Source organism: Brassica rapa, chromosome A07 (genome assembly GCF_000309985.2).
Source record: "Brassica rapa cultivar Chiifu-401-42 chromosome A07, CAAS_Brap_v3.01, whole genome shotgun sequence".
Classification (NCBI taxonomy): domain Eukaryota; kingdom Viridiplantae; phylum Streptophyta; class Magnoliopsida; order Brassicales; family Brassicaceae; genus Brassica; species Brassica rapa.
The window spans coordinates 11,439,898-11,463,281 of NC_024801.2; the positions used below are offsets into that span (position 1 = coordinate 11,439,898).

At 30.1% G+C, this 23,384-nt stretch overlaps 3 protein-coding genes across 5 annotated transcripts; all 3 read left to right on the forward strand.

The window, feature by feature from the left end:
• Positions 1 to 3,383: 3,383 nt before the first annotated feature.
• On the forward strand, positions 3,384 to 6,967 carry LOC103829019 (B3 domain-containing transcription factor LEC2-like). The gene is made up of 6 exons (XM_009104672.3): positions 3,384 to 3,923; positions 4,017 to 4,091; positions 5,161 to 5,261; positions 5,476 to 5,522; positions 5,596 to 5,669; positions 6,518 to 6,967. The coding sequence occupies exons 1-6, from the start codon at positions 3,447 to 3,449 to the stop codon at positions 6,791 to 6,793; spliced, it is 1,050 nt and encodes a 349-aa protein (XP_009102920.1). The 5' UTR covers positions 3,384 to 3,446; the 3' UTR covers positions 6,794 to 6,967.
• Positions 6,968 to 10,123: 3,156 nt separating this feature from the next.
• LOC117126783 lies at positions 10,124 to 19,164 on the forward strand. Of its 3 annotated transcripts, XM_033275890.1 has the most exons (3): positions 10,124 to 18,197; positions 18,274 to 18,431; positions 18,508 to 19,164. In XM_033275890.1, the coding sequence occupies exon 1, from the start codon at positions 16,314 to 16,316 to the stop codon at positions 17,271 to 17,273; it is 960 nt and encodes a 319-aa protein (XP_033131781.1). In that variant the 5' UTR covers positions 10,124 to 16,313; the 3' UTR covers positions 17,274 to 18,197; positions 18,274 to 18,431; positions 18,508 to 19,164. The 3 variants fall into 3 exon arrangements, with proteins under 3 accessions (XP_033131781.1, XP_033131779.1, XP_033131780.1); XM_033275888.1 differs by having other exon boundaries at positions 10,124 to 18,431; XM_033275889.1 differs by having other exon boundaries at positions 18,274 to 19,164.
• On the forward strand, positions 17,330 to 18,992 carry LOC108869042. Its single transcript, XM_033275963.1, has 7 exons — positions 17,330 to 17,451; positions 17,675 to 17,799; positions 17,914 to 17,995; positions 18,086 to 18,197; positions 18,274 to 18,431; positions 18,508 to 18,628; positions 18,696 to 18,992. Exons 1-7 carry the CDS (start codon positions 17,330 to 17,332, stop codon positions 18,990 to 18,992), a joined length of 1,017 nt encoding a protein of 338 aa, XP_033131854.1.
• Positions 19,165 to 23,384: the final 4,220 nt, after the last annotated feature.

The following is a 23,384-nucleotide window of genomic DNA, read 5'->3' on the forward strand; positions in this document are numbered from 1 at the left end:
CTCTAATCAAAAATTCCGTTCTATATAAAAATGCATCTTGTATGATACAAATTTATAATTCTTTTTTGATATAGAAGCGCAACATGAAGGGAACGCCGTGTTTTTTTTCTAACACCAAACTCTTCTTTAGAAGCCTACTAAGTTAAGATGGTTACAACCGGAGAAGCACACAACAACAAAAATATAAAAAAAAATAAAACAACGAAAATGTAGAATTGATCCATAGAGAAGCCTTACTTCGAATTCTAAAGCCAGTGTTTGAAAGAACACAATCACAATCAAGTCGAATACAAGACCGACGTTGAAAGACCCAACTGATGAGTTTGAGAGTGATTGGCGACTGTCTATGACGATGCTAGGATCGCTAAAGAAAGATATATTGGTTAGTCCTTCATAAAAATTCCTTGGTGAAAGAGAGTTGGACCATAAACTCTGGTTCTAGAGTAATCATCTTAAAAAACAAGTGACATTATATCCAAATCAAGACGACTCATTGTGACAGTTATGGGCTCGACAGTTTAATGCAACAAAGAAAGATGCGGATTCTCAAGGAGAAATCCGGGACAGCTAAATGTAGAGTCGTGATTTCAATTTTAGATAACTCGTCAAAAAGACAAAGAATGTCATTTCTGAGACAACAAAGAGCCTCAATGTGGCTTTTCTAGACTCAAAGGGTTTGATGTGTAGCCAGTGGCGGACGCAGATGGTAACGTACGGGGGCACGTGCCCCTATCTAATTTTTATTTTTCTTTTAATAATTAGTACTAGCTTAAGAAATGCCCTGCAATTCTAGAACTATACATACTGAAAAAATGTCATCATGTGCCCCCATCTAATTATGATGCTGCATCCGCCCCTGTGTGTAGCTGCATGTAGAATGGTGGGACTGCAGAGGTCGGAGTGGGGAAACCGGGACAGCTAAAAATAGAATTGTGAATCCTGAACTTCTCGAAAAAGATACAAGATGTCATGCTTATCTTTATAAAAATAGGAAAAAGCCTCATGCCCTAATTTTAAATCAAAATTAAGGGCCTCACTTAAATAGACAACACACTAATTTGTAAATTATTGCTTACATATATTACATAATTGTTATATATGTTTCTCTTAGGTTTTAGTGTCGGCTTCTAAGATTCTGTAACTTTTATTGAAAGAAATAAGGAGAATTTTTTTTTATAGATTAATAATTAAATTACATGTTGATGTGTATGATTTCATGTGTTTTATGATTTATGATTAATAGCTTAAAAGTTATGAATCTCTTCACCGCAAGGTGAGAGACTGATTTTTCAGTGAAATGATGCACTTTAAAATTTTCACTACTACAACTACAAGTAACACACATTTCATAATTCGGGGTTTAAGCGAACATGACCTGAAGTGCACAAGAGTTATGAATCTACCATTTCAGTTGTTTGTAAACACACAAACATAAATTTAGCGTTTAAAATAATTCCTTAGACTCTTTAAGATCTTTATTGTCAGTCTCTCTACCAATTTCTCAATTCCAGTATATAAAAGGGATTGAGCTAGAGCTATGAGGTTATCCACGCTAGCCACAACATCTTAATTTTTAGTGTCTTCTCTTCTGTTCTGCTATCAAATTGAACAGTTTCTTCGTCTCTTCAGTTGTAATCTTATTTTTATCTCTCATAAATTGTAAATCGCTTCAGTTTTTTCATCTCCACTAAAAGTTCTAGTTTTCTCTCAGCTCCTATATATTCCTATTATCAATCAATTCACTTTATGAAGAAAATATGATTACACAAATGGCGAAAAGCCTACATGGAACTAACTGAGACAATCACTTTTTTACGTATGAGAAAGAAAATTCTACGAGACCATAATACACTCAAAAATCCAAATAATAATGGTCACTAATTGAGTTTCTTTTTTTTTTGGTCATCTAATTTAATTTCTTCAAAATACAACTAACGATATACTGTTTTTTTCACAAAATTGAAAACGCAAAATATCATATCTCTCTAAAAAAAGATTAAAAAAGAAATTTTTTTAAAAAAATATTCTTTAAAAATTGTTTTGATTTTTAGTAAATATATTTTTAAAGAAATGTAAAAATTAAAAGGTTAATGGTCATTAACTGAGTTTCTACAAAATATAAATAACGACAAATTGAGTTTTATAAAGTTTAATATCTTAAATATCATATCGTTTGCCATAATAAATTGAATTATTTTTAATGTTTGAGTTCAAATAATATTTAAACTATGATTTTGAATTATTCTAGTATTGGTAGACCTTTCAATATATGTAAACATGTAAATATTAATAATTATTAATTGTGCTTCAAAAATATAAGTAATGATGAACTGATATTTCATAAAATTTAATGTGCTGAATATCATTTCTTCCTAAAGTTAAATTAGTTTTTTTTCTGTGTTTGACTTCAAATAATTCTTTACATTATAATATTCATTGTTTGGTTTTAATAAACTTCTTTCCAGAGATATGTGAAATATACAAATATTAATACTTTAATTGAGTTTATATAAAATAAAAGTAACGATAAATTGTGATTTTCAAAATTTGAAAATGATAAATATCATATAATTTCTAAAATTAATTTATTTGTCGTTTTTGAATTCAAATTTAAATTGTAGTTTTAAACTGTTTTGTTTTTAAAAAAATCCCTTTCAAAGATATGTGAAAAGCAATTAAAAATAAGTACAATTAGTAATGGTCAGTAGTTGAGTTTCTAAAAAATAGTTAGTGACTAATTAAACTTTCACAAAGTTTATTATGTTAATATCATATCTTTTCTAAAACTAAATTGACTTGTATTTTTCATGTTTGAATGCGTAAAATTTGTAAGTGAGCGTTTTAAACAATGTAGATATTAAAAGAATATTAGTGGCCAACTGTTAATTGAGTATTTACAAAAAAAAACAAAAAAAAGTATCAATGCCAACTAATTGAGTTTCCCCAAAATTTGATATGCTAGTTATTATACCATTTGTAAAACATAAAAAAATCAGTTTCAGTGTTTGAATTCCCATTGTTTCCAACTGCATATTAGTTGGATTGTAGTCACTAGAATCCTAATAGCAATTTAAGGAAAGTTAATAAAGTCCAAAAAAGTAAATATATAGCCTTCTCTCTCATAAAATACAGCCAATAACCTTCTCGTGGTCTTCTGTGCCATAAAAATCATTATATACATTCAAACACCAATTTAAGGCCACATATACATATATATGTATGTATGTATCTATTAGCATTCATATATACACCTCTCTCTCTCCTTGTGTGAGTGGTGAGATGGGTATCCCTATAAGGTGCAGCATCGAACCATCTGCAACATTTTGACTCGTTTTCTTTTGTGTTTTTCTAACATCTGTCTCTTCCTCACTCGATCTCCCTCTCTTTTCTTTTTCAATCTCCCCAACGAACCTCCCTTCATAACTCTCTTTCTCTCCCCGGGAAATATGGATAACTTCTTGCCCTTTTCCTCTTCTAACGCAAACTCTGTCCAAGAACTCTCCATGGATCTTAACAAGAATCGCTCGCACTTCTCCATGGCGCAGCCTCAGCACTTGTTGCCGCCTTACTCGTACGTTGCATGTCCGGCACTTGATCAGACGGGGACCATGAATCATCAGCCTCTTCACTCATCGGATGCTTTTCCTCAGATCCCGGTTGTACAAACCGGAGGTGAATTCGGCTATTTGGTTTGTAAGCCCGGTGTGAGGCAGGAACGAGGTGGATTTCTTGATCCACACTCCACTAAGATGGCTAGGATCAACAGGAAGAAGGCGATGCTAAGATCAAGAAACAACTCTAACCCTAATTCTAGTTCGAATGAGTTGGTTGATTCAAGGAGACAAGTGGCTCTTACCATGAAAAATAATGCCGAGATTGCTGCTAGAAAAGATTTTTATCGATTCTCCTCATTCGATAACAAGGTATGTATTTCTTTGGCCCAAAATAATGGAATATATGCGATTCTACATTCATAACATGATAATGTTTTTGAATTTTTTGTTGACTGTACGTAGAAACTTAGGGTTTTGTTGGTGAAGCACTTGAAGAACAGCGATGTTGGGTCACTTGGGAGGATTGTTCTACCAAAGGTGTGTAAATTCTTACATTTCTCGTATTCTTTATGGTATAACTAATGTTAAAACAATTTTGTAGAGGTAAAAACACTAAATATGTTGGGGATGGATTGATGAAAGATTATCAATTACGTAACTACGAATTTTAAAACCTCAATTTCATGAGAAAGTTTTTTAAAAGTAATATAATTTCTGATTTGGCTATTACCATTTAAAAAGATATTATCACTGCGACCACATATTCTCTCATTATGCAATTTCACACATTTTCCTCCATTCAAACCATCGTTGTTTAACCAATGAGAAGTTTAGTCTCTAAAACACATGGAAAACAAGAGGGATTTTTTTTTTGATAAACCAGAGGAAAATTAAACATGAAAACAAAATGTGAAATATATAATTGTTTAATCAATACGGAGTATTTTCGTTCATTCCTTTTGGTGTGAGCTTTTATGTTATACAGTACTATAGTATTTTTTTTAGTTTAGCAAGAATATGGTGATTAAAAATCTAGTTTAAATTTGGTTTATCTATATTTTAAATTTGAAGGACTAAAAGTCAAAGTTTTGGAATGAGCACCAAAAATGAAATACAGTATGAAAAAAATCGAAATAGATTGATCATAGCTCCTTCAATCTAATATTCCGTGTAAAAACTTACTAACCAATGAATAAAAAACACGAGAAGTAAACGATTTTCTAGTTGTAGTTAGCTAAAATGGTTAATAAAGTGGTTAAAATGACTTTATTTTGAAACGGGGTTGAAAAAAAGTCGTATATATATATATATATATATATATATATATATATATATATATATATATATATATATATATATATATATATATTCCTTTCCTAATTAATTGCCTCTTAAATGGCATTCCTCGAAATCATTAAGGAAAAGTAGAAAACAAACAAAAAGCCATTATGGATTAATTGGGGTAGTTTACTAGTTTTATTATAGAAAAATCATATCAAATCATCCCCTTTATCTATCTTAGTAAGAAAATAATTAGTTTATTTGCACCCAAAAAATAATTAGTTTATTAAAAAGTAACTAAGTAAATCATGGGTTTGGAGCGCAGAGAGAAGCAGAAGGAAATCTTCCGGAGCTATCTGAGAAAGAAGGAATGGTATTAGAGATGAGAGATGTTGACTCTGTGCAGTCTTGGTCTTTCAAATACAAGTGAAGTCTCGTTTCCTTTCTCTTATATATATATTGATAGAAAACATTTTTATGTTCCATTTTTTAATCTACCAATAGTTTAACAAACCTTATAAGTTCTTTAGTGATTTTTTGTTAGTGGTATGTTTTATAGCTTGGAATTTGTTATATCGGTTTCAATTTAATATTTTTGGAACGAGAGAACTTATAAGGCTTGCATTAATGTGAAACGCAGGTACTGGTCCAATAACAAGAGCAGAATGTATGTCCTCGAAAACACAGGTAATTAAGGAACTACTTTGTTCTTTCAACAAGTATAGTTTTTTTTTTAATTCTTTTATGTTGAAAATTAAAGGAGAATTTGTGAAGAAAAATGGAGTATTGATGGGAGACTATCTAACAATCTACGAGGACGAAAGCAAGAATCTCGTGAGCTCTCTTATTAACTCTCTTTTCTTATTTTATTTTGGAAAAGACAAAATGTTAAATAATGATTGATTAGTAGTCCAAAATTGGAAATTTGAAAGTGTGTCATTGAATTTAGTTTGTTCAGCATCCAGACAAAAAAAATTAATTGCATTTTTATGATTTTTAAATGAAGATTTTAATTGATGTTTCTGCTATATTTGATCATAAATATAACATTCTACTATCTAATTATTACATCTTTGAAATAGTAGTCAAGTATTTGGTGATGTTTTATCCTTTCCAAAAAATAGTTATTTTGAGCAGCCGATTTATTTGGTTTTGAATACATGCATTGTACCAACCGAACAGTTTTTCAGAATTTGGTTTTCTATTTGAGTTATTATTTTATGTATATATATAAATATATAAAAATGATATTGAAGTCAATTTTGACTAGTATGGTTTGAACTAAAAAAAAGAAAAGTTAGTAGTCTTAATATTTCTGTTTATCTTCACAGAATATTTTTATCAAAATTAATTTAATATTAATGCTAAAAAAAAATTTACATATGTAAAAATCAATACTGAAAGTATATAGTTAAAGTCCTATACATGACTTGTTGAAATTTAATTGAATAATGTTTTGGTCAACAACATAGAACTTATTAGAGTTTTTTTTTTTTTTGGTAAAAGAACTTATTAGAGTTTTTTCATGCTTATATTTGGTTTGGTTATTAAATAATTTTCTAACATTTATTTCTCCTAATTGACCAAAATGATCAACTGCTTTTTTTTTTTTTTGAACAACCCAAAATGATCAACTGCTAAAACATCTTATATATGTGTATATTTGTTTGGCTTCATTACAGTACTTCTCCATCAGAAAGCACCCACACAAACAAAATGATGGAAGAGAGGATGAGTCGATGGAAGTTATCGAGATGAACTTCTATGAAGATATAATGTTTGATTACATACCAAATGATGAAGACGATTCCATTGCAATGCTCCTCGGAAATCTAAACGAGCACTATCCCTACCCAAATGATCTTATGGATCTCACTGTCAATCTTGATCAGCATCAGCAAGCCACCTCCTCGTCGCCACCTGCTGATCACATGAGCTCGAACGATTTCTTATGGTGATGTGATGGACGTTGATATAGATTCCCTTTGAGATGATATACAAGGGATAAAAAGAAAAGAGTATCATATTCATATCCATATTTGTTTGATAAAATGTGTTTGTTCCCAATCTATTATTTATGAAAAACTTATTTGTGTTTAGCTCCAGATTAATTAAATATTTTTCATTTGACTTTTATACTCCATAAGCAAAATTCACAAGATGTGAATTCAATAGTATTTAGTTAGGCAATTGTTGAAGTTTTTGTGTAGTTTGAGAGAGGTTCAGATAATTTCCTCTTTTATGAAAGTATTGGTTCCGCCATTATCTTTCCTTTAGGATTCACCAATTTTTTTTTTCTGGAGAGATTTGTTGCAATTTCCTCTTCGTCGTTAACCGCTTCAGCTGTTATTGACCATGAACTGGTGGCTTATTGAAAATTGCTACCAATTCTGAATCCAGCCAGGTGTGAGTTTTTGGTATTTCGTATCAATCTCTCAAATATTTTTTTTAAGCCTTTATTTTTGTATTGTTTACTAGTAGTTTTCTGCGCCATACACAAAACTAAACCTTTCAAAATAACTATATATATATAAATTTACTTTATTAATTAAAAATAAAAATAAAAATAAAATCATGAATATTTATTTATTATTTATTTTCCATTTGACTTAACAATATTTACTTTATTTTTTTGTTTACATAAGTTAACTGTGTTTCAAAAACAAAAGTTAAGTAAAATTATGCTAAAAGTAACAATTTTGTTTATCTTATATTTATATATTTTAAACAGTAATTCTGAGTATATATTTTGTTTAAATTTTACCTCATCAATAAAATGTATTTATTTTATTTATCTCATAAAAATAATATCACACAACAATTATTGTATAATATTTAAATCCAATAAATTTAATAGATTAAAAATTCAATTAATCATCTATAACTTAACTGTTCATAAAATATTAATTAAAATTGTCATAATTTATTTGTTATAAACTTTTATAATGAATTTTGATGAAAATATATAATTATACATCGACAAACAAATTAACTATACAAAATTACTTACTTATTTTATCATAAGTTCATTTTAATAAAAAATATATTTACACTTATATTTTTTAGAATATTAATATAATTATAAATATAATTTACAAAATGTAGCCAGATTCTGTAATATCTTATTTTAAGATTTTTAACAAATATTAAAAGTTTTAACATTAAATTTGTATATGTCATAGTAAGAGGGAGATAATCCATTTCATCATTTTTCTTTCAAAATAAATGTGGTGATGACACACAAACAAAGTTTAGAAAATTAATTCCTAAATAATGTTTTGGGGATCGTTTTATTTACGTATTATAAAACCTTGAAAGTTAGAGGTACTTATTAGTTAGAATAGTTCAATGTAAACTAGTGTTATTATAACTGGAACTATTTTAATAAATTTAGTTGGATTTTCTAATACATTGTGGATTAATTAGTATGTATTATAATGAAGTTATTTTAATGATAAAATAAAAACTAACTCAACATTAATTTGTTATTAAATGTTTTTGATAAACTTTCTTTTTAAAGATTTTGACTAACCTTTCTTTTTGTCGAATATTTTTGATATTTTCAAGTAGTATGTAGCTTTAAATTTTCAGTTTGAAGTTTAAAATGTTTACTTAAGTTATTGTCTTTTAATTTTGGTTATGTATAATTTTGGATAAATATGACAGATTTTAGATTAGGAAGAATCAATCAACTGAACCGAATGATAATCATTTTTTGGGAATTTATAAGTATAATACATTTAGAACCAATCCAGAGTTGAGTAGAACCGACTCGAAACCGAATTAAAACTCTATGGGTATTTATATAAATATAAAACTTATCTACATACAAGACAAATCCGATAAACACTAACCCCGAAAACTTGAATGCACATACATAGATATTGGAATAAAAACTTATGATGATGTAATGTAATTCATGAAAAAAAGAAAAGGAAATATATATCTTGATTATTTTCAAATCCATCTGAAAACCTTTTTATTTATTTTACTTTTGTTATAGATATAAGAATACATTAAAATATATTAATATCAGAATCTAATAAAATACAATAGACTTCGAATAACATAAAGTTTTAGGAGGTGTTATAATTTAATGGAAATTCATCTTATATATTAAAACAGAAGTTACAACCTTGATTCATGTGTGATTTATTTTAAAAAATGGACCTAATGGATCTATTCATAGAAATTCATATTACATTTTAGTTCAGACTAATAATAAATATAATTTTTAAAATATATTAATCATAATATCTTTTGATATCTTTTCATTTTAAATATAAATATATTTATTTTAAAATTCTAACAAATCTGTTTAAAAAGATTTTTACAAGATCTTTATTTTCGAAATTATATTTAAATATTTTTGCTAATTTCAAAATTAGTTTAAAATATTATTATACATTAATATATTCAGTTATATAAAACTAAAAATAAAAAATCTATAATATTTTATTTATTATATAATCATAATCAATCATATTAAAATAAAATTATTATATTGAGCTAAATATAATAAAATTGTATTAAATTTATATATTTATATATTTTATTTTCGTAATTACAAATTATTTATGTTCAAAAATAAAATCTAATATGTTGGTAAGATGGGTTAACATTATCAAACTATATAATACATGTATAAAAATTAACATGTATTTCTTTAAAGTTAATAATAAAAAATCATTGTAACTACTTTAATCATAATATATTTTCATTTTAAATATAATATATATTTATATATTATATTTTAAAAATTCTAATAAATCTGTGTAAAATTATTTAAACAATAACTTAATGTATTTTAAGTTATCGTTTAAAAATGAAAATAAATAAATTATATCCTATTTTATCTACTTTATAGTCATGATCATGTTAAAATATAATTATTATACTAAAATAAATATGATAAAATTATATTCAATTGATAAATTTATAAATTTTATTTTCATAAATATAAACTATTTATTTAAAATATAATATGATGATAGAACAGCTTAAAATTAACAAACTATATAATACATGTCTAAAAATTAACATATCTTAGACTTTTATATATACAATAATAAATTATCTAAAATGAATAAGAATAAAAATATTGGAAAAAAAAATCCAGTTTTGAAAGACGGGTCAGAATTTAACATAAATTAAATACAAAATAATTTTTAAATATATTTTTTCATGAATATATTAATTTGTTTAATAACTAAATGCAAATATAATAAGATAAATATATAATAAGAAGTGGTAAATACATACGGGTTTAAACAATTAATTAATTATAACATGTAAATTATAAAATTATTGTATTTGAAATAGTTATATAAATATTTAAGTATATGATTAACATTAAAAATATATACCACTTATATTCGAAAACAATAATTTATGTATAGAAAAGTGAAAACAAACACCCGTACGGTTGCACGGGTCAAAATCTAGTGTATATTAAATTTAGAGTCTTTTTTATTTAAGTTTAGAGTCAAATCCAGTGTTACAATAAAATCTCATATTATCAATGTATATTGGATTTTATTAGATTCCAGTTATGAGAGATTTTTCTGGATTTAATATACTTTTATCTGTAGAAGACTAAAACAAATACATTTTTTTCATATTTCCAGTATTTAAAATATATAACTTCACTATTTTTTGTCTTTTTATAAACTATATTATTCATTTTTTCATTGTAACATTTAGACATGAGCATTAAGATTTCCGGGATGAGTTTGAATCGGTTTTTATTGGGTCCATGTCTTTCAGAGAGAAGTTTGGACCCATATAGATACCCATAAATTTATATTTCGTGTTGAGTCGGTTCAACTGATTATGGATCAGGTCAGATCGGTTTTAAATAGTTTATACCTAAAATATCTTAAAAATTGGGTATATTTCTATTTATTTTTTCAGTTCTTTTTAATCTAAAATTGGTCAAATTTATCCTAAAATAAGATAAATAACCAAAATTGAGTCAGAAAATAATTAAAATTAAAATTTTAAGATTCAAGCTGAACATTGAAAGTTATATACTACTTGATTTTTTCAAAGCAAATTCTACAAAAAGAATGGATTGGTAAAAAAATATGCAATGAATTGTTTTACTAAAAATATTTTAACTGAATTTCATTTTCTTATTGAATTGATAATACGAAGAAATTTATTAAAATATATAATAATTTATCTATCATGTATTAGATGATTTAACTAAATCTATTAAAATACTTGCCATTACAATTACACTAAAATAAACTGATCTACTCAACACCTCTTCAATGTATTTCATATTCCATCTAATAAGAATTTAATCCAATAACACCAGATTTGATTATAAATTTAAAATACATTCAACTCTACTAAATTATAATACTCCATCCTTTCGAAAAGATACATATTCTAGAATTTTTTTCTGTTTCAGAATGTTATATTTTTGTATTTCCAATGCACTTTTTATCAATTAATAATGATTAATTGTAAACTTTAAGAAAATTAATTGCATTTTCTGAATTTTTATTGGTTTAAAATTATAGGAAATAGATAATGATAGAAATTATGTATTTAATATTGAAATTAAATATGTTTTATTAATCTGTGTGAAAAACCTAAAATATGTATCATTTTGAAATGGAGGAATTATTCATTAACACCATCTTAATGCATGAACAAAAACAAAAACACAAAATATATAAATTCAATTGAATCTACATTTACAACAATAATCAAACTGTAATCCTGTAGTTACATTGTCAGAAGAAATTCTCTTACTACAGCGCTAAAAAAAACTCAAATGAATTTTTAAGATCTCATATTACTATTTAATATATAATTTAGTTATATAATTAAATATCCTTTTCTTTTTAAGTGACCAATCCAATTATAAAATGATACTCCCTCTGTTCCTAAATATATGATGTTTAGAATAGTTTTTATGTTCCATATGTAGGATGTTCTCATATGTCTAGGTAGCTTTAAGTTTATCAAAAACTGTGTAACCAATCAAATTTAATAGTTTTATTTTGTAATTGGTTGAATAGTTTTAATTTAAAAATTTAATGATACTTTTTAGAAAAAAAGTAACTTTCTTAATAAGTGTGTTTTACCTAAAAATCTTATATTTAGTAACAGAGGGAATACTAAACATGTTTAGTAATATGTAGAATTATAGTATAATTGTAACCACATATATCTTGCAAAATTTTTAAAAAATCTCGGATTATATTTTTGAAACCTTAAAATCATGTATATATATATTAGGGCGTAGTCCAAACTCTTCCCAGTTTACAAAATTAAAGAGAAAAATATATATTTTTTTTTTAACACCAAGAGAAAAAGTATAATTTGCATAAAACTAAGTATTTTCCTTTGTCTTGTATACTATATAAACATGTGTTATTATTATTCCTTCCTAAGCATGACATGTTTAACGCATACTTAAATATCTTGCTTGCAACACAAGAACACAGAAAATGGTACCTAACCTCACGGCTTAGAATTTCGGTCCTGGATCTTGGACTCCGTCGACGTGAACTGTGTCTCCGGTTACTGGTTCATAATGGTGCTGATCGGTGCAGTGCTGGTGGTGTTGAGACGCAATGCCTCCCGTTTTACATTCACTCCTAATCTCGGCTTGCCACGTTCTCCACTGTTTGGGTCTGATACCTAATTCCAAGTTGCAACGAGACTACGTCGATGGCCTCCTGAGAACACATCTGCAACTCAAGGTGCAATTTAAGTGACTCTCAGATCAGGGCGGCACAAATCGGTGGTCGACGGTGGTGGTTGGTGGTGAAGATACGTGAACGATGGTGAATATATACATGCAGCTGTTGAATCGGCTGGGATAAATGGTGGATTACGATGACTCCTTTGATGACTACATGGATCGCCGGTGACTTGTGGCTCATGGCGGTGACTGGTGGTGGTGATGTGTCACATGTGGTGATGTAACCGTGACTGAACCAGCAGGTGACTTGGAGCAGGATGCCTAAACGAACTAGATGAGCTAAGTGACACTAATTTGGAGCACAATGAGCTGAATGAGCTAAGCTACATTGAGGTTGTTATGGACCGAGCTAGAAAGGAAGAAATTCGGCCCAAACCTGATGATAGATCAGAGTTGTCTTTCTCAGTCAAAAAGGAAACAAAGATCCATTCTCCTTGTCTAGAGGTCCAATCACAAGATCACAAACCAAGAGACTGAAGGAAGCTATTTAGTGTCTGTTTACCTGAACCAGGATCAAAACAATTCAAAAATCAAGTGAAAGTGCCAGCCAATTTATTCAACTATTCAGTCTCCAAGACCACCTAGGATTTATCTCTTTCGTTTTTTGTTTTCTACAAGTCATTAGGAAAACTGTGTTCTTTTCTTCTACATAAACTCATGTATTGTTTCTGAATTATTCATTCACTTTTGTCAAACAAATCTCTTTTGTCTCTGTAAATCCCTTGTTTGTCTTTGAACATTGACTACTTAGGAGGGAAATCTCTGCAAGCAACTATCGTTTTTTATCATTGTTTGTGGGAACGCCTCTCACGATCAAAGACAAATCTACACAAATGTTGATCAGTCATATATCCACACTGCAGTCCATCCAACCCTATTCCATCCCTCATCAATTTAATTGTGTTAGTAACCAATTTGATCATCAAAACCATCCTGATTGTGCTAGTAGCCATCAGAATATCAACCCAAAATCGACCCTCAAGATCAATAAAAGGGATTAAACCATCAAGGATTTCATTAAGTGTGTCACATGTGGTGGCTCCTCTCTCACTCACGCATCAAAAAGGGCTGCTGCCCTTTGTAGAAGGAGATGAATACACATGTATATATTAATATATATGTATACGGTATACCACGTTTAGTGAAAGGGAAACAAATATTTGAACCAGACTTGGTTTAGTAAACCAGGTTGTTAACATAAAGTTTTGAAATCAAATTCTTCTTTCCGAAAAATCCATATTTTTCTAGATGTTAACATAAAGTTTTTTTCCTGCTCATTAATTAATTTACTTTTTTGTCAAGTAACGAATTTTAGGTAAAAAGAATTGAAATGATGATACTTTTTTTGTTACTTTGATGTATGTTATTTTAGGTGCATGAAACATAGTGAACAATCATTGAGTTCTTTTCTAGATCCAATTTTTCACCACGTCAATATCCAACTTTGGTGTAGCATTTGAGTTGAGATCGTTGATTTCGAATACACTTCTATATATTGTGGATGCGTCTTCGTGCTAATATTATATCACGGTCAATAAAATTTAGTATTTAGGTTGTTAACAGATATACATGTTGTTAGTTCGTTGTATGTTTCCGTCAGAAGGCTTTGATTGGTAATATATATTACTAATGACTCAAAAAATTTACCAATCATGAATTAGTTTTAAATTTTTTAAGTTGTGTTTAAGTTGTAATATATTATTATTCAGTTACAATTTGAAGTTATAACCTTTGTAAAAATAATAAATCAAATATTAAATTGTTGAGTTAGAGAATTTTTTAGGTTTTCTAATAACTACCCACGTCCATTTTCTTATTTCTAACAAATTCAACAATTTACAAAAAAAAAATGATCATATAGTTCAATACATAGTTTTATTAATTAATAAACTATATTTAATCATTTAACATTAGCTATCTACTAGTTAGCCAAAGATTTCTCAAAAAATAATCACTAAAATTAGTTAATCAAAACTGTTTCTATATTTTAATTGTTAATTTTGTTTGGTAACTAAAATTTACGTCCATAAATTATATATATATATATATATATATATATTCAAGTTAATATATTTTATTTCTCTCTACAATTTTCTTTATTGAAATTATTTATATTAATTTTATATTTCAAAAATAATACATACTACCGTTTATACATCAAAATTTTTACCTATTAATTATGTTACTAAAATAGTAACTTATAATACAGCAATTTTTTTTGAATGAATCTGAAAATTTATTCAATCCAAATTTTTTGTTTTTACAATGACTGCTTTTTTGTTTTTGACTTTGAAAGCTATCAAAGGTTTAAAAAAACGAGCATATGTGATGAAAACAGAGCATGTATCCATCTGATCTCTAGTTTCTTCTCAAACTAAACCACAACCCATAGCACCATCATATCTGCTACGATCTTCTTCCCCAGAGACAATATGTGGTTTCGAACCGTTTTGTCAATATTTTGTTGGATTTGTGTTTGCCCCATGCTTACTTCACCATGACATCTTCTATATCTCTCCCACCATATGGTGTATATTGTAGCTTGAAAGACATAGCGTAATGTGAAGAGGGGAGTGTCATCCTTTAAGAAACCCACGATCAACTCAAGGATTCGACTCCACTCGTTTGTATAGCTAGAGCCCAGCAGCGCCGAAGTACAAAAATCTACAACAAACTCACTAAATAAATCTACAGCTTCTACTCCATAATTTTTACTATAAATTACATCAAATCATAATTTTTAGCGTAAATCAACTTTAATACTAGCCTCAATAATATACAAGAGACGTTTCACACATTGTATCGTTTATCTATTAATGTGGTTTATCTCTCTTTTTTTGGTGTCTGATATTATGTGAATGAGTGGCTAAACATCGTCATTAACTTTAACAAATACTGCAAGTGAAATGACAAGTAAGATGGTATACACTAAGGGTTCGACTGGTACCATTCTGGAATCAAGAAGAACGAATAGAAAAGGAACATAAAGGAATTCATTCTTAAATTTAACAAGGAATATTTTTGTTTTTTATTTTTCTACAAAAAAAAAAGAATGGTAGGGAATGAGAAGAAAAAATTATTCCTTATGAATGATGATATTTTTTAGGAACGTTAGGGAATACATTATTCCTCGCCGTTTTCTGGTTACCTTTCATATGCGTCAGACAATTTGGGGACATGAATTACCTAGATATGTTTAGTTGATAGGAGAAAATTATAATGAGATTACTTCAAAGTTTTGCATAGAAAGGCCCAACTTAAGATTAGAAATTTATACTTTCAGGCTTTAGCAAACTAATTATTTATTGTTTTAAAAAAACAAAAAAAACAAACTAAGTATTTATTGAGACAATCAAAACAATAATAAAAGGAGGATATGCTCACCGGAGAGCCCCTCCACGTCAGCACTTATATTTGACCAATAGTGTGTGTTCGTTTGTCCACGACCAACAGACGCTATCTGAACTTGGGCTTCACATTTTAATTGATTCATAATAAGCTCATTCTCGTGCGTAGTCCAAGATCAGCCTCATCTCACCACTTACACTTACGATCCCTTGCGGCGATTCATCTCTTCGACGACTCATCACTTCGCCGTTACTCCTTTTCCATGGATCGATCAATCGGCACCGTATTCATGAGTGAATCATCCTCTGGAGAACTCATTAATGTGTTCTTTTGCCTATCTTCCTTCCAATCTCTATATAACCTTCATATCTTCTCCAGATTAGTTACACACACAAATATCTCAAACCATGAATTCCAACAGTCAAGCACCTATTTCCGGCGATGTTACCACGACGAAACCAAACGGAAAAGACGTTGTCTCCTCCGCCGAGCCTGTCAAACGAGTCGGTCAAACCGGAGTCTTTCTCGCCAGATCTGCTTCTGGCGTTTCAAAATCTAAGAAACCAGTCGGCAGAGCCGTTATCTCCTCTACCGATACGGCCAACCGAGCCGGTCATCCCGGAGACCCTCTCGCTACAGCTATCTCCGGCGATTCCAAGTCCAAGAAATCAAGCGGCAAAGCCGTTGCCTCCTCCGCCGAGCCGGTCAAAGGAACCCGTCAACACGGAGTCTCTCCCGCTATCGCTGTCTCCGGCGATCCAAAGTCCAAGATACTCAACGGCAGATCCGTCGTCTCCTCCTCCGCCGAAGTACTGTTCTTCAGAGATGTCAAGTACGGACCACAAGAAGGCGAGCTAAGGTTTCGTCTGATACATTTTTGGGAGGCTCGGAACGCACTCACGAAGGTCCTGTTCGGTCTCGAAATGATTCTGATCGACGGACAGGTCTATTCCAACGTTTATGATTTCGTATTGGTTTTGCTTTTCCGATCAAATAATAACATTCGTCGCTTTGTTTTTTGTTATCAACAGGGTACTGTGATCCAGGGGTTCATCCCACCCAACAGGATCGAGACCTATTTGCCACATATGTTCGCTGGTTCCGTCTACAGGCTTAATAACTTTTATGGATCTAAAAGCAAGACTGTATACCGAGTTGCTGAACCATTAGTGACGATTGCTTTCTCATGGAACTCTGTGCTCTCACCTCTCGAGAACAGTCCGATTCCGTTTCCTGAAGACCGGTTTCGTTTCTATGGTTATGAGGAGTTTGAAGCGGCCTGTGACCTCAAGGGAGATCTTTATGGTAATCTTCTCTCGAAATCTTTTGTTTATCACTTGATTGGTTTGGAATACGGGGTCCTTTAGTCGTGTAGGTTTAGGTTTGTTAGTATGATATACAATAATAAGTATTGATTTATCTTATGGCAGATTATGTCGGTCACATGAAACTGGTGAATGAGCAGACCTTGAGTGATAGTCTTGTGCTTGATGAAGTCGAGATAGCTTCTTCCAGGAGAATTTTGGTCCATGTCCAGACGCATGAGTGAGTTCTCTTTTTAGTTATCGATATCACGAGTTGTAGAACGCATTGATAGATATTTAGGAACACTATAAATAATAATTATACAAAAAAATATAAATAATATTTTATAGATATGATCTCGAGATTAGAAATAAATTAATTTCTCTTTGATGGATTAAAATTAGTATATTGAGTTCTTTTTGTATAAAAAAAATCCTAACTACATGAGTTTGGTTTGATGCAGTGGTCCTGTCATGAAGCTGTACATATGGGACAAGGTTGCTGTAGACTTCTGTGAGAAGTTTAAAGCGCTTGGAAAACCTCCAACCGTTATTCTGGTTACAACTGTGAATCCAAAACGTTTTGGAGGTTAGTATTACCTAAACTTGATTGTGGTTTATTGATGTTAGTAGGAGGCGTGTGGAACATTGGTTATTTGCTAAATTTATTTTTGTTTGGTATGGAACATTGGTCATATTGCAGGTGCCTTAACTCTGTCATCTCTATCCTCATCGCGTGTGTTTTTTGATATGGATGTTCAAGCAACCCGGGAATATCTGGCTTGGTATGTGTTCATTTATTGATTTGGAACATCTATTCCAATTCACCGAGCGATTAACTTTTAAATTTTTTTTGTTTCTGAACATTTACACAGGTTTGAATCGAACACAGAAGTTGCCAATAGGGTGTATGCTGAGATTGTCACCAAAGCCGAGACGGCTACTATAGGGGAGCTGTTATCTTACATGATGCAGGAAGAGGCAAAGGTACAATATTTGATTCTTTAGTCCATACGTTGCGCTAGCTTTAGTTATTTACGATCTTCTCTGATATAATTCGCAGGTAGCTTGGTTTGAGTGCACAGCCACTATTGATGATGTTGTGCGTGATTCGGCATGGTATTATATTGCTTGTGGTGGGTGCAAGACTAAAGCAACCAAAGGGCCTACCACGCTTATGTGTAAGAAGTGTGGAAAGACTGAGATTGTCGGCACTCCAGAGTAAGATTTGTATTCATATTTTTTTTTTGTGTCAGATACACTTTCAGCATCCATTAATAATGTTCTTATGTCATAGGTATCTCACGAAGATCTCTGTCTATGACAACAATGATCACGCAAGCTTCGTGCTTCTCGGTGATGCTAGGCGTGAGTTGACTGGGATGAAAGCCTCGGATTTGGTTGAGAGCTACTTTGAGGTAATTACATACCTATCCATCATTTAGGTTTAGAATGTATTCTTATACATGATTGGCTATGTATTAGGCCAATGAAAACGTCGGAGATGATCATGTCGTCCCGGTGCCACAGTCTCTTACTGATTCCATTGGACAGTCTCGCACGTTTATTATCAAGGTATCAAAACACAACCTGGATGGCAAGACCCAGACTTTGACTGTCACCAAAGTTCTCCCTTTAGAAGTTCCAGCACTTGAAGGCGACATAGATGAAGGCGTGGAAGAGGAGCCTGTTGATGAAAAGGATGGAGCTGCAGATGGGAATGTGAAAAGGATATCTGATGGGATTGAGTCGGGAGAGACCAAGCGTGCCAAATGTGACTAATAAGTTTCTGTTACTGTTTTCTTTGTTTTAATAAAGACTATGCTTTGTTTTTTCATCTTCAGACTTTGCTTTTGTGTCATTTGAACAATCTTGGTGTTTGATAAAGACTATGCTTTGTTTTATTCCTTATTGCTTAATACTTGGCTAAGGCTAGAAGTAGCTGATTGATACCTTTGAATGCTTGGATAATATATTTACGTATGCATGCAGGTATTACTTAGTATATTAGCATCTACGTTAATCATATAGTCATTTTTATATGAAGCATCTACTTTGTTTTTTTAAACTACATCACTTGGTTAATATCAAACCAATTGCGAAAACCTATTCAAAAAGAAGTTGCACGAATAAATTTGTGATTTCCTTAATATACCATGTGGCTTGAAAATGTGATATTATATGATCACTTAACATTGCTTGAAATTAATTTCTTTGAAACATTTGATTAAGAAAGATAATCAATATAAAATATATGTTTTATTGAAATGTATCTATACTATTAAAACTGCAACACCAAACAAATAAATATCTTAACTCTTTCTAGAAGCCAAAATGGAAATTTGCTGAAACATAAAAAAAATAAATATCTTAACTCTTTCATGAATATTTTTCGAATTATTTTGAATTTGTTTCTTTATATTTTTTAAATTGAAACTATTTTTATTTTAAATTTGAAAGGATTTCGATTTTTTATAACATATAATTTGAAAGCTATATAAAACTTAAAACATATAATTTCAATTTTCAGTTTTCAACTACTATACGTAAAAAAATATGATTACGTACTCTTTTTTTGAAAAGAGGGTTTTATATTTTAAGTAATTTATTAGAGTACTTTTTATTTTCGTGAATTTATTCGAGATGATATCCCAATCTTTTAAAATAAGAGAATTTATGTTCTATACATAATTATATTATTTTAGATTTTTTTCATATTTTATTAGTTAATTGTGTTACATATAATAGAAATACTTAATTCAAACTAAAATATATTTTAAAAAACAAATTTTAAAATTAGTTAAGTTAAGTTAAAAATGATAAATATAACAAATTTAAATATATTATCCGCGCGTAGCGCGGAGAAAGGATCTAGTGTCTATAACAAATCGACTGTTCAGTTGATTTCCACTATGATGAGTGGTTTATTTTGCAAAGCTTAACAATAATAAATATTTTGATACTTATAACGGGCTTGGGCTTTGGTCGGCAAGCGTATTTGTAATGTTCATCCATAGCTGTCTATGTGATGGAATCTTCCAATACTGAGGTTTCTCAAATCTTGCTGAAGACGACAAAGCTGACAACAATCTTATGATCCTTTTAGAATGTGGAGTCGGAGGCGTAGAGGAGCTGGGTTAGCACATGTATTGTAATAAGGATCTAATCTAATATAAGAACTATATATTTTGATTAGGATAAGAGAATATACAAAATATGTGTTGTACTTTTTCCTATATATATATATATATTTAACCGTGTGAATTAATAATACATGCATAGTTATTCATTTCCTTCTTATACATACATACCATATACATTTGCAAAAAAAAAACATCTATTGACGCATATCAAACATCAAGTTATTCACTGTTACATTAAATGTTAAATTCAGGCTTTTCATGGGTTTCAACTTAAAAACAATTGGATTGACCCTAAACATTTATATATTACTCATGGCCTAGACAAACTCTTGATGTGGGAGCTTATACTCTCCACATATTACTCATGGCCTAGACAAACTCTTGATGTGGGAGCTTATGCTCTCCACACCCTCTCTCGAGATGATGGTTCTTATAACCATTAATCTCGACAATATCCCAGACTAAGATTTAGTTCAGTCCGAACTCCGGACAATTCGGGTCAAGGTCGGTTTTAGGATCAATCGGGCCTCTTTTGATTGGCTTGATCGATTTTAATTCAGTTGGGCATGGTGTGTTCGGACTCTTAAATTCAGGTTTATCGTCGGTTTCCAATTTAAAACCAATTACTTATAATTAAATTGACCTTAAACCTTTATATATTACTCATATCCTAGTCAAATTCCCGATGTGTGAGCTTATATTATCCACATTAATGTGCCATTCTTTCGACGATGGTGTTGAGAACTTCTTTTCACAATAACTCATCTGCAGCTGGGACTCCATAACGTTTATATGGTGTGGAGTTGGCTGCACACTTTTTTAAGAGGGTTGGACTCCTCTTGTCACTAATCATCTTATCGTATCTTGAACGATCCAGACCTGATCCCACCTGTATGTTTGCATCGTGTTGCGTTTTGATCATCCAATAAAGGCGGCTTTCGAACTGAATTAACTAAATCGTGTCGGAGTATAATTTTGTGAAATTCTTATGTTATGAATATCAGTTGGAGTTGCATTCACTCATTATAATGTACTAGGTAATTATCCGCGCTACGCTGCGAAATTTTTTTATTTTTTATTTTATTGTTTATAAAATATTTTCATTTTATAAATGAATAATTATATTAATATAAGTTTTGTATCAAAATATTTATAATCTAGACATATATTGTATTTTTTATATTATGGTTATTGTATAATAATTATTTATTTGATATTAAACTTTAAAAGATTAACTTCCAAGTTAAGTTTTTCGCACCTTTGTTCTCAAGTTGGTGGTGTAAAATCTCTTTTTGTTTTTTGGGTTTTAGGTTCCAGTTTATGGTCTAAAAGACTATAATACAATCATCTTTCCATTCCATAAAAGTATTTCATATTTTTATTTTTGTTTCAATATAAATATCAGTTTTACATTTTATATATTAAAAACTCAGTTTAATCCTGATTTTTACCTTTTGTATCGATCAAATAAAAAAATAATGTGGAGTTCTAATTAAAAATAATATAGAGAACTTAAGTATTTTCTTAATATTTTTTTTGACAGCCGCCTTATAACCATACTTATGTATTTGATCCTTATTTTGATGTCGTATTCTATCATTCTTACTAAATGATATACGCTAAATTTTTTTTACATCACTTTTATATTTATACTTTATTATTCATTTATTTTTCAATTGAGTTTAAGGTTAAGGATAGAAGTCCAATTCATTTCTTTTCCTACGCTTTTCTGGTTCACCAAATTTAAAATTCAACATTGTAGTAAATGTCCTTCACTTCACTTCAAATTTAAAATTCAGTATTGTAGTAAAATAATTAGCCTTTGTTAAAATAATATATTTTGTAAAATGATTTCGGTAAATATTCCATCACCAATATTAGTATTGGCTTTTGAAAATATTTTACATAGAATATATTATGTGATATTTTTGATAAAATTCGTAACATAAATGTCTGTGCATTCTTTATTTGTTGATGTAGTTGCTCTTTCATTTTGGTGAACTTGTCTACCAACTTTGAGAATGAGACCAACCATTTGCATCATAATTAGACCAGAGCTAGTATGATCGACTCTTCTTAGCAGTTAGAACTAAAACTAGTATGATCGATTCTTCTTAGCAGTTAGAACCAAAGCTACTATGATCGCCTCTTCTTGAGTTTCAAAAAGAATTATTCTTGAGGAAATCTCAGCTTAGTTTGAGCTTAACAACTCATCAAATAATCTTATTGTCCGTTTGATTGTTTGTGGCTTCTTCACCCGATGGAATTATGGATTGTGAATTTGTGGTCTTCTTCATGTTTGAATGTTACTTATGATCCCTAATAGTGTCATGTTATATGGTCTTCGATTTCACCAATTTAGTAATAAATTGTAATAATCTGGTTTACTATAATCTGTTTGGTGTCTAATTATATTTATTTTTATCAAATCAAAACTCAGTTATTTTATTCACTTTAACCTAACCCGTATATTTCTATAACCATATATATCTCCTTCTACCTAAAGCCAAGTTGTCATCTTCTTTGTATAGTAAACACTGATGTTTCTCACCAGCACTCCTTTTTCTGATCTTCTCTTCTTCCCCTACTTCAGACTTCGTTTGGTTATTGGTTCGTCCCTCAAATCCTCCTCTTCGTTCATGTATGCGAAAAAGACGTGTTCGTCTCCGATCGTCACCACCACTGTTGTACATAGAGTGATAGAATCATCTCATCTTTACTCTTGTTGGTATTATGTAGCGGAACCGAGACTTGGAGGAGAGCGACATCGGGGCTGCCGCTCTTCACCATCACTAGACGCTGGAATATTCACAATCCACCGGAGATATGCACCGTTACCATAAACCCTCGAACTCCCACCCAAAACCCTCTACACTTGCTCACAGATCTCTTCGCTCTCCGAGAAAGAAGATGGAGGAGGATCATGTTTTCTCATCTGTAATATAACATGATTTTAATGGTATTTAGGATATCATTTTGCTCATTCTAATCATTCTAGGTGGCATTTAGGTCTTTATATTTCATTTTCATA

Excerpts from the sequence above, each read along its gene's own strand:
- LOC103829019 (XM_009104672.3), top strand. The coding sequence starts at position 3,447 with ATGGATAACTTCTTGCCCTTTTCCTCTTCTAACGCAAACTCTGTCCAA. Across the intron at positions 5,262-5,475 it reads TCTTGGTCTTTCAAATACAA|GTACTGGTCCAATAACAAGA; the intron begins GTGAAGTCTCGT and ends TGTGAAACGCAG. Across the intron at positions 5,523-5,595 it reads GTATGTCCTCGAAAACACAG|GAGAATTTGTGAAGAAAAAT; the intron begins GTAATTAAGGAA and ends TGAAAATTAAAG.
- LOC117126783 (XM_033275888.1), top strand. The coding sequence starts at position 16,314 with ATGAATTCCAACAGTCAAGCACCTATTTCCGGCGATGTTACCACGACG.
- LOC108869042 (XM_033275963.1), top strand. The coding sequence starts at position 17,330 with ATGGCAGATTATGTCGGTCACATGAAACTGGTGAATGAGCAGACCTTG. Across the intron at positions 17,452-17,674 it reads GTCCATGTCCAGACGCATGA|TGGTCCTGTCATGAAGCTGT; the intron begins GTGAGTTCTCTT and ends GGTTTGATGCAG. Across the intron at positions 18,432-18,507 it reads GAGATTGTCGGCACTCCAGA|GTATCTCACGAAGATCTCTG; the intron begins GTAAGATTTGTA and ends CTTATGTCATAG.